At 37.9% G+C, this 10,593-nt stretch overlaps 1 protein-coding gene across 2 annotated transcripts in view; it reads left to right on the plus strand.

The window, feature by feature from the left end:
- camk2b1 (calcium/calmodulin-dependent protein kinase (CaM kinase) II beta 1) overlaps window positions 1-10,593 on the plus strand; it is an 87,423-nt gene that overhangs the window by 11,890 nt on the left and 64,940 nt on the right. For both annotated transcript variants that reach the window (XM_037680873.1, XM_037680871.1), the window contains exons 3-5: window positions 7,471-7,530; window positions 8,073-8,127; window positions 8,539-8,604. In XM_037680873.1, the coding sequence (XP_037536801.1) occupies window positions 7,471-7,530; window positions 8,073-8,127; window positions 8,539-8,604 (181 nt within the window). The remainder of the gene's footprint in view (window positions 1-7,470; window positions 7,531-8,072; window positions 8,128-8,538; window positions 8,605-10,593) is intronic.

A 10,593-nucleotide genomic window follows, 5' to 3' on the forward strand; every position in this document is an offset into this window, starting at 1 on the left:
ATATATACTGAATACTAATTTTTTTTTTGTTGAGAAAATGTGAAAGTTGTTTAAAATCTGAAATCTGAGCAATTAGTTATTCATCAGTAATTAGTAATTTAAAAATTGTGTTGGCATTTACACATTTTAGAATGAAATTAAATCCCCCAAATTAGATTATAATCTCTTTATGGCAAATCAGAATCGGCTCAAAGAACTACCGTCTGTGCATCGGTAGTTGTAAGTTTACAAACTTTTTTTGGCAATATTTATTTGTTGCTTTATGCCAAACAATAATTTGAATAACTTCTGTGCAACCACAGAATACAGTTGTTTAATACATTTGAACCTTCTTACTGCACCAGATAGAGCAAGGTAATAAAATACAATATTACCTTCTGCTGTAGTTTCTGGCCAGGCAATAAATTCCCCTGTCCTTGTGTTATGTATTTATAGAAAGTATGAAAAAGTGAATTATATTTTCTATAAATCTCATCTGAAACGAGTCCTGCAGATGCTGTAAGTCAAATATTCTGAACAGTGGTTATATCTGGATGTCTTTTTACGTTTCCTTCCCTCTGGAGACGTCAGGCCTCCCTGGTGATGATTAACCCAAATATATTCCTCTCTTCAGCGCCGTTCTCTTTCTCCAGCACGAAGAATCTCACAGACTTCACTCGGTGCGATCCTTGGGTTATCAGTCGGTGCTCATGCTCCTGCTCGCCATGTTTCACCTCTCGCTTGTCCTCTTTTCTTTACTTCCTCCTCCCATCGTCCCCCTCAGGACCACGTCCTTCCTCCTCTCCCTGGCTCCTCTCATTTCTTATTTACCTGCTGCATCAGATGAACAGCGCTGCCTGACCCACAGTTTAAAACAAACATTTGGAGCAGTGTACACTAAATAACCAGTTATAGACGACAAACTCCTTCCGTTCAGAACAGCTAAGAAAATATTTGTAGTTATTTGAATTTAAAATATTATACACACATGAACTAACAGTGGATTAAATGTATTAATTTGCTTGTCAAGCCCATCAACACGACCATGAGCTGCATTAACCCCCCCCCCCCATTAGTCAAGGTGATAATAGTTTCCAGTAAACTCCTCCTGATAACAGCCAACCATAGTTAAAAATGTATCCAAGTAAAAGTAGATTGATTCTAACAAAAGTTGTGGAAATTTGAACTTTCTTTAAAGTCAAACCCTTTTTGGAAGTAAAAATAATAAAAACACAAGCACAGCTTTGAAAAAGTTTGAACGTTGCATGAAATGTCAATAAAAACAAATGATCTGCAAAACTGATAATCCCACCTTTTATTCTCAGTGGAACATGGTAAACATCAAATACTAAAATATTGTACCAGTTTTACACAAAAAAGAGAAACATTTATATTTGATTGCAACAAATTGTAACAAAAAGTTGGGACAGGGCCACGTTTCCCTCTGTGAAACATCTCTTCTTTGTTTTTTTAACTAACAGTCGTTAAACATAACGTGGTGTCTCAGGTTCCCAAAAATAATTTCAGATTTTGATTCATCTGACCGACAGTGTTCCACGTTGCTTCAGTCCATTTAAAATGAGCTCTGGTCCAGAGAAGATGGAGGTAATTCTGGATGGTGTTCACAAATGTCTTCTTTGCCTGATAGAGCTTTAACTTGTTTGTGAATGGTGTGACAAACTGTGTTTAGACAATGATTTGTGGAAGTGTTCCCGAGCCCCCGCAATATCCAGAACAGAACCAGACCTGTGGCTCCTGAGGGCCCAGAGATCCATGACGTGACTTCCAGCCTCGTCCTGTAAGCTCAGAGATTTTTACAGATTCTTCTAATCTGTTGATGATATTTTGAACGGTAGATGATGGGATGTTCAGTCTTTTTGTTGAGGAACTTTGTTTTAAAATTGTTTCACAGTTTTTCCGACTTATGAACCTCTGCCCATCTTTATTTCTTAGATTCAGCTTCTCTACACTTCACTTTTTATACCCGGTCCTTTTACCGACTTGTTGCCAATTAAACTTATTTGTTGCAAAATTCTCCAACTGTTTCATGTTTGTACCCATCCCAACTTTTTTAATTAGTTGCTGCCATCAAATTCCAAATTACCTTTTTTTTTTCCTAAACATGGCACAATTTCCACTGAGGATAAAACACGAGTTTATGAGGTTTGCAAATCATTGCATTCTTATTAACTCGGTGTTGCGTTTGTACAAACATTTAGTGGCAGCTGGAAACTTCTGTGAACAAAGCAAACGACTGGAAATGGCTCCAAGTGACTGCCGGATTAAATTAATTTTAATCGGATGCTCTTTTTTTATTATTTGAGACTCTAGTGTCTGTGTACCGGCACATCTGATGATAAGACGAGCTTCATTAAAAATGTGTTTGATTGAAAATAAAGTGAATGTTAGTTGAGAGAGAGAGAAGCAAACAGATGAAGAGAGTCTGGCTCTGAAGCACTTTTAGTCAACATGACAATACAAGAAAGCTACATCCTGTTCTCACTTTTCTGCTTTCAAATCCGTCTGAAAGTTAATTAATTTATTTTTTAGGTACATTACCATCAAAAATAGATGCCTACCTCATTTCCATCCCCACCTCACTTCAGCTGATGCAAAGTGTGCACGATGACTCACTCTTTCTGGAAGCGGAGACAAAGTGAAATTGTAGTTTTGAGAATAAACTTCAGCAATAAAATAACATCTGATTATAAACTACAGGCACCACTACAGAGCTTTTATAACTTTCAGAAGCAGCTGATTTGTATTTTTGTTTTAGTCTCCACTCAAGTAACTCTGGCCACTGGTTCGAACAATGTAACTATGTTTTATTTTTTCATGTGTACAGTGATTGTTAAGCATATTGATGCACATTAAATGGAAATTTACTTTAAATTGAATAATTATTTGTACGTGCAAATAAGTATAGTCTACAAAGACCAAATACTTGTTCAATACTTCTTTAAAAAGTCTTCAGTTAATCCAAAATGCTGTGCCAGAGTCTTAGCTGGAGTTAGTGGGAGAGATCATATCGCTCCAGTTTTAGCTTCTCTCCACTGGCTCCCTGTCAAGTCCAGAATAGAAGTCAAAATCTTACCTACAAAGCTCTCAACAACCTAGCTCCATCTTATATTTGAGATCTTATTGTTCCATAATTTCCTAACAAAGCACTTTGCTCTCAGACTGCAGGTTTACTCGTGGTCCCTAGAGTTTCAAAAAGCAGAATGGGAGGAAGATCTTTCAGTTAGGGATGCACAATATTGGCACGGTATCGATATCGGTTGATATTAGTAAAGTTAAATATCGGACATTCCGTCAAAATAACTCACCGATATAAAAGGCGCTGTTTTTGTATTAGAGTCCAGTGACAAGGATGCCTGCAGCGCCAGCACAACGTGATGACGTCACGCACGCCTACCTGATCTGATCACAGCCGAGAAGAATTCTAAATGCATTACGCACTACTACTTATGTGCTTTGCACTTGTCGCTTGTGAACAGGTCGAGTTTAGATTTGTGAAAATTTACAAATTTGCACTTTTCGAGTGTTGTCATTTTGTTGGAGAGAGTAAACATCTTGAATAAATTTGACTTTAAACATAATCCAAGTTGAAGTGTTACATCATTTTCAGCCCCCTTTTTGGCATCTGTATATCACATCAATATCGATATCGGTCGTCGGCCAAATAAGTTTTAACATATCGGCGTATTGGCCAAAAATCCAATATTGTGCATCCCTACTTTCAGTTATCAGGCTCCTCTCTTGTGGAACCAACTTCCAGTTTCTGTCCGTGAGTCTGACACATTGTCCACTTTTAAGACTGGGCCTAACACTTTCCTTTTTGATAAATCCTATAGTTAGGGTTGGCTTGTTATGCTGCTATAGACTTAGACTATGTAGGACAAGTTGACCTCATTTCCTTAAATGAATTGTTAAAACTGACTAGTTTTCATTTGATACTATTTCTATCTTAACATGTGATTCTTGACCTGCCATTGTGTATCTGTTCCTCTCAAACCCAGCCGGTCGAAGCAGACGGAGCTTGTCCTGAGCCTGGTTCTGCTAAAGGTTTCTTCCTCACGAGGGAGTTTTTCCTTTCCACTGTCGCCTTCATGCTTGCTCAACATGAGAGTTCTGTGATGGAGTTAAACTTAAAGCAGTCTGCTCCTCAGATAAATAATGTTAAATTATTATTTTTATATATAAATGTTTCTGTTCAGTGTCCTGAGACGACTTCTGTTGTGACTTGGCGCTTTATAAATAAACTGAATTGAATTTAAATTTGCTGATATTTGCTCATATAAGACCTGCCAAAGGGCTTTTCCATTAACTCAGAGTAATCAATTTAAGAAGTAAAAGCAAATGGAGAAAAAAAATATTTAATGTATTTTATTTTATGGCCTTTAAAGAGCTGTGAGAATTGTTTTGGCTAATAAAGCAGCTATTGATAGAAATAAGAAAAAGGACCTGGGACAGTTTCCGGGTGTTCTCGGATTAATTTGTCGAACTACCTGGACAATGCTGACATCGCTAATTCTGACAAATTGTGAAAGAAAATATATGAAGATGTGATTTTCTTTTTCGTATTTAAGATGTGTAGATGTTCAAATAACAAAAAGTTGATGGTGCATGTAATATAATTTTAAATTGACATATATTTGTTGCGATTAAATTAGTCTCAATTACGCCCATGAGCCTTGTTAATAAACCTAACACTGCAGCTAAATAGCAAGTGGACTTTTTTCCTGAAATAGTTAATTGTTTGCCAAAATGTTTTTTGTTTTTGTTTTTTCCCCAGAATTCCCCACGTTTTTCTCCAGAATTTCTCATTTTGTTCTGATTGGGCAGATCGTTTTGCAGAAAAGCCACCACAAAGTGTCATAAGGTCATCTGTCATTCACGACTGCTGCTTGATCTCTCATTGATCCTGACGGCTTTATGAAAAACCTGGGCAGCAATGATATGATGTTGAAGCTCATCCTCTGTGTCGAGCTGTGAATCCTGCAACAATTTCTGTCATCCAACGTTCTAGTTCCAACGCAGAGGAAGCGCAGACGAGGCTAGCATCACGTGCACTAGATGTTTAATTTTTAACTTCTTTTCTCATTCTTCACAGCAACAAAATGTTTAAACGTGTATTTTAAGCTGTACAGAACGAGTGACAGTTATTATTTTAGTTAATGAAAGCATGTTTAGTTTTTACACGTCCATCTTTCAGATTAATTTCCTCGTCAGTCTTTAGTCATGCCCTCCTACAAAGACTACAGATAACAAAGGCAGCGTAATTTCCACTGACAGACCATATCACGATGAATAAAGGGGATTACTCGGGGCCATTTCTGGACTCGTGTTATCAGCAGATGCCACTGACAGAATGAAATGTGATCCCTCCACTAATGACATGTTTTCCACCATTTGCCATTGTAGCAAATGTAGGAATAACATATCAGGGAGTGTTCAACAGGAGCGCACAGTAATTTTAGCACGGCCCCACATGGTGAGTTTATCTCAGGACGCAGTTAGGAAAAAATATTCTTATTGACGATAATCTCAAACCCATAGAAACTATTTAGTTGTTCCTCAGAGATGAACAAATGAGGGAAGTGAGTGGAAGCAAACGAGCAGCAGGCAGGGACGGCAGCGGTTAGCGATGTCGTCTGTCAACAGAAAGACAGCAACCAGGCTTTGTGCGTATTAATTGTTCTTGTATTTCTTCCTCCTCTCTCCCCCTCCTGCACTCCTCCACATCTTCTCCGCCTCTCCCAGCTCAACCTCTAAGACTGTAATCACTGGGCTTACACTTCACTGTCACTTCTGCGCCAGTGTAAATGTGTGCGCTTGTGATTTTCCAGGGCTATTTGTATCCCTGCATGTTCTGTACCTGGTAACAGTATATAAACTGTATGTGTGGAATGTAAGCCACGTGTTGTTGAGCGTTTAGATACTCATGTTAGAATACTCTTTGCTTTCTAGGCTCATAGATATGTGGTACCACCACTTTGCTTTAGTCTCCGTTTGTGTATCGTGTGAACTAGAACTTTGATTACATATAGATTTGGGTGTAAACAGACTTTTGAGCATTAGTTCTGCCATGAATCAAACAGAGCATCGCCCCCTGAGATGATATTATATCAAACCCTGATTGGTTTAAAATAGCACAGGCTGGGGGGGCAACAACAACAAGAAGGAGGCGGTTCCTGAAAGGTTATTTAAATTTAAAAAACAAAAGCACGCAGGTAAAACAGTACCGACACTGGACGAGCATCAACTCAAGCGTGTCCTCTCTGGTCTCGCAAAACAATATTCTGATACAAAAAACATATTTTATACCCTCGAAGCTCATCGGTAATCACACCACATGCCATCCAGTACTTTGAGATATTTTGCTAACAAACAGACTGGATTGAGTTCAAAAGTTGATGCTAAAGTTTTAAGCAAATATCTCACCCATTGAGTAGCATTTGGAGGATGTGTTGTAATTAATTTACAACAAATTTTCATCACAAAACCGGTTAAACTGAGTAAATTGTATTTATTGTGTTTTCTAAGGTCATGGCAGTGACAGCCATCTTGATTTGAGTTTAATCTAAAACAGTGTGGTTCTCAACCCTGGTCCTTGAGGAACGCCATCCTGCATGGTTTAGTTGCCTCTCTGTTCCAACCTGATTTGAATGAACAGGTGATTAACAGGCTTCTGCAGAACTTGAGGAAGTAATTAAATCACTGACTCAGGTGTGGAGCAGAGAAACAACTAAAACATGCAGGATGGTGTTCCTCAGGGACCATGGTTGGGAACCACTGATCTAAAACAAACACTTGTAGGGATGTAGAGGTACATTCAGTGCCTTTTTTTTTATATTCCTGGAAGTTTGATGAAAGCCTGTCCTTTGGTTCATGAGATATTTTGCTAACAAACAATTAAAGCTGATTCTAAATGAGCTCTAATGGATTTTCTTGTTAGAGCTCAGAGTATGTACTGGTGACCAGTCTGAGCTACAACCACACCAGATATTAGCACTATTTCTGTAAAGTGGACTGGCCTTTTTTCACGTTGTTGATTATAAAAGTTCCTCAGATTTCCAATAAACCGTTTTATTTTCCTGTTTTATGGAGTCATTGGATAGTTTTGGTTTTATTTCAGTAGTTTAGTTTCAGTAGTTTAGTTTCAGTAGTTTAGTTTCAGTAGTTTAGTTTCAGTAGTTTAGTTTCAGTAGTTGTGTTTCAGCGTGTGTGGACAGAGCAACACATCTCATCACACATTGTAAATACTCACAGCTACACTTGCTGTACTTTATTTCTCAGGGTATATTTTCCTTACTTCATCCTTTTTATCACTCTTTCTACAACTGTAAGTTTTCTAATTGTGTAGGCTCCTTTTAACACGTTACACTAAACAAATGAGCTGCAACATATTCCAGTCATATTTATTATTTAGGTCATCTTTTTACAATCCACTTAAAGTTTTTATTTACCCTACTGTTTGCTGTTTTCCAGATCACCAGAAGCTGGAGCGAGAGGCTCGAATTTGTCGCCTTTTGAAACACCCCAACATCGGTAAGAAGTCTCTCCATTTTGCTTCACTTAACGCTACGTGATGTGTTAAACAAGTTTACTCTTTTTTTTTAAATTTTATTTATTATTCTTTTAAGCAAAGTAAAGACAAGTCTTGCCTTTTTAACATACAACCAGTTTCCATGTAACTTAAATCTTTTTTTCAGCTGTTTTATTTTTAATTACAAAAACAATTTATATAAAATACAACCTATTTAATAATAGGTATCTAAAAGTATTTGTGGGATTTTATGGCTGTAATGCACAGCCCTTTGTACTTTGTTGCCAGAACTTGCAATTATATTATAAATATATGATGTAAGATTTCATTATTATGACTCCCCGTTGCTTTTCCTCTCACGCTGCTTTCTTTTCTCTTAATCTCCTGCTTAAAATGCAGCAGTGATAACCAGCGGTATTCAGAGGCAGTTTGAAAAGCATGCAGCCATCTTTACCAGGGCACATAATTAATAATAAAACACAATAAAATAAAGATGAAGGCAGCTGAACATTTATCCCTCAATCTCTCCATCTTTCTCTTCCAGTCCGTCTTCACGACAGTATATCAGAGGAGGGCTTCCACTACCTCCTGTTCGACTTGTAAGTCATCCTTCTCCTCCCCTCTCCTCCTTTTTTTCAAACACGCTCTTCATCTGCCTCTCTTCTTCCTCCTCCTCCTCTCCCTTGATTCCCATGCTCTCTGTATATTTACCATTACATAACTCCCTCCTATATTTACCCCATCGCTGTCACCGTCGCCACCCACACCCTCCTCATCCACCTCCCAGCAGTTCCCTTTAGTTTCCATGGTAACGGTGTGGGATGGGGGAGTGTTAGGGATGTTTGGGGGAAGATGGGGAGCCATAAAAAAAGGATGAAGGAATTTAAAATTCTTTCGTTCTTTCTTCTTTTTTTTTTTTAATAGTTTTTGAAGTTTTTATTTCACCACACTTTCTAATACAGACTTTTCAGTTTTAATAAATGTGTGTGTGTGTGTGTGTGTGTGTGTAGGGTTACAGGAGGTGAACTGTTCGAGGACATCGTAGCCAGAGAGTATTACAGCGAGGCCGATGCCAGGTAGGAGCACTTCACCTTTGTACGTGTGACTGGGCCTCCCTATGCCTGTCAGTGGTCTGTGTCTTTTGTTGTCTGCTTTTATTTGTTGTCTTTTTTACTTTTTCTACTTTATTTGTTCTATTCTTCCCCTTTTCCTTGTACTTTCTGTTAACTGTTGTCTTGTCTCACCCTGTTTTCAGCTTCATCTATACACTCTGCAATGTTTAGTTTTTGCATATTGTTCTTTTTTTCACTCTTTGTCTTTGTTTTTTCAGCAGTATTTGTTAGTGGGAATGTACCAGTACCATAAAAGGGGTTGTAAGCTCAATCATCCAGGTAGATAACAACAAAAAAGGTTAAATCATGTCATCTGGACCTGTTTCTTTAAGTGAGAAACGTTTCGTCCCCCATCCAGAGGACTTCCTCAGACTGCCAACCAGATCTGTCCTATAGGTAGCCTTCTCTGCCATGTTTCAAGCCAACCTCCTCTTAGAATATCAAAATTAGACTTTTAACACATGCAAAACAATCAGTCATCATGTACAACAATCAAATGTTTTAGGCCAGATGGCCAACTTGCTACTCACAGAAACAGCCTGAGGACAACCAAGGTCAAAGTGGTTCATCTTGTCCCCTGGATGGGGGATGAAACATTTCTCACTTAAAGACACTGGTCCAGATGACACGATTTAATCTTTTTTGTTGTACCAATACCATATTTTTTCAAGTGCAAGTATCTACATTTAAGTACTTGCCAATACAATTACTAATAATTACCATTACACTTCATACAGTTTGTATAACATCTACAGATTTAATCTGTTCCAAAGGGTGATTTGTATGTTGAAAATTCACATTTTAAACACATTTTCCATTTAAATTAATAATAATTAAAATAACTGCCACACTTTTTCTTACAAAAGTCCCTCACGGTGAGTCCTCACCGCTGTCATTTTCAACACAAAAGAGACAGTTTCTACTCACTGACATTGCTTAAAGCTGACATTAACCATATTAAGATAACAACAAGGCAATGGTTGGAGTTTTTGTCACTTAGATTTTTAATAGACATCCAGCTCACAGCCGTACGAGTGACGAGAAGGTAAAATAAATCACTGTTTTGAAGCATTAGGCTAGCATTAGCTTAGTGCCTTCCCCTGAGACGGTGTTAGCAGCTGCTCCTGACTAAGAAGCTTGTTAAGGACCTTTTCAGGCTCATCAGTAGAATCTGAACACTTTTATGAGGACAGTACTGGTACTGATGCATTCCTACTTGTTAGTTTTGGTTTCTTATTTTTGTCTCTCTGAAAAGCCATTTCCCTTTCCCTCTTTCTAAATTTGGATTTTCATTTCCACGCTAGTATTTTTTGCTATTTTTCTACTTCACCTTTCCTCCACTGTTCCCTTGACATCATTTGCCCAGTGCCTGTTGGCCAGGTCATTATTGAAAATGAGATTTTGTTCTCAACTGACTAATCTGGCTAAAAAAAGGTCTTAAAGTACTTCACTTTTCCGACTGATATGAGGCTCTCCTTGAACACTCAGAGGTTTGACCAATACCAGTTTTCATGGGTTAAATACATTCTGCTCTTATGTTTACAAATTGAAAAGCTTTATTGGATTTCATGCATCAAAACATCTTTAGCATTAGACTGTTATAGAGCCCGACCAATATATATGCAGGGCCGATAATTTAAGCAAATATAGGCATTTTGGGGACCCATGGATCAGTGATAATTGTCCCATTATGCGCCCATATAAACTTTTCTAGTTTTAACCCCTAAAAAACTGGGAACCATCCGTAATTGTACAATGTATCCAGCAGAGGGTACATGAAGACGACTTTCAAGTTATTGCTGTTCACTTAATCCAAAAAAGTTCAATCTGGTCCTCTGGACATTCAAAAAAACAAAAACAAAACAAAGCAAAAAAAATGTAGAAACGTTTCGTCTCTCATCCAAGAGACTTCCTCAGTCTGAGGTGCTGTTTTCAGCTCAGTCTCTTAAATAG

This window comes from Nematolebias whitei, chromosome 8 (genome assembly GCF_014905685.2).
Source record: "Nematolebias whitei isolate Nwh7 chromosome 8, NemWhi1, whole genome shotgun sequence".
Taxonomy (NCBI): Eukaryota; Metazoa; Chordata; class Actinopteri; order Cyprinodontiformes; family Rivulidae; genus Nematolebias; species Nematolebias whitei.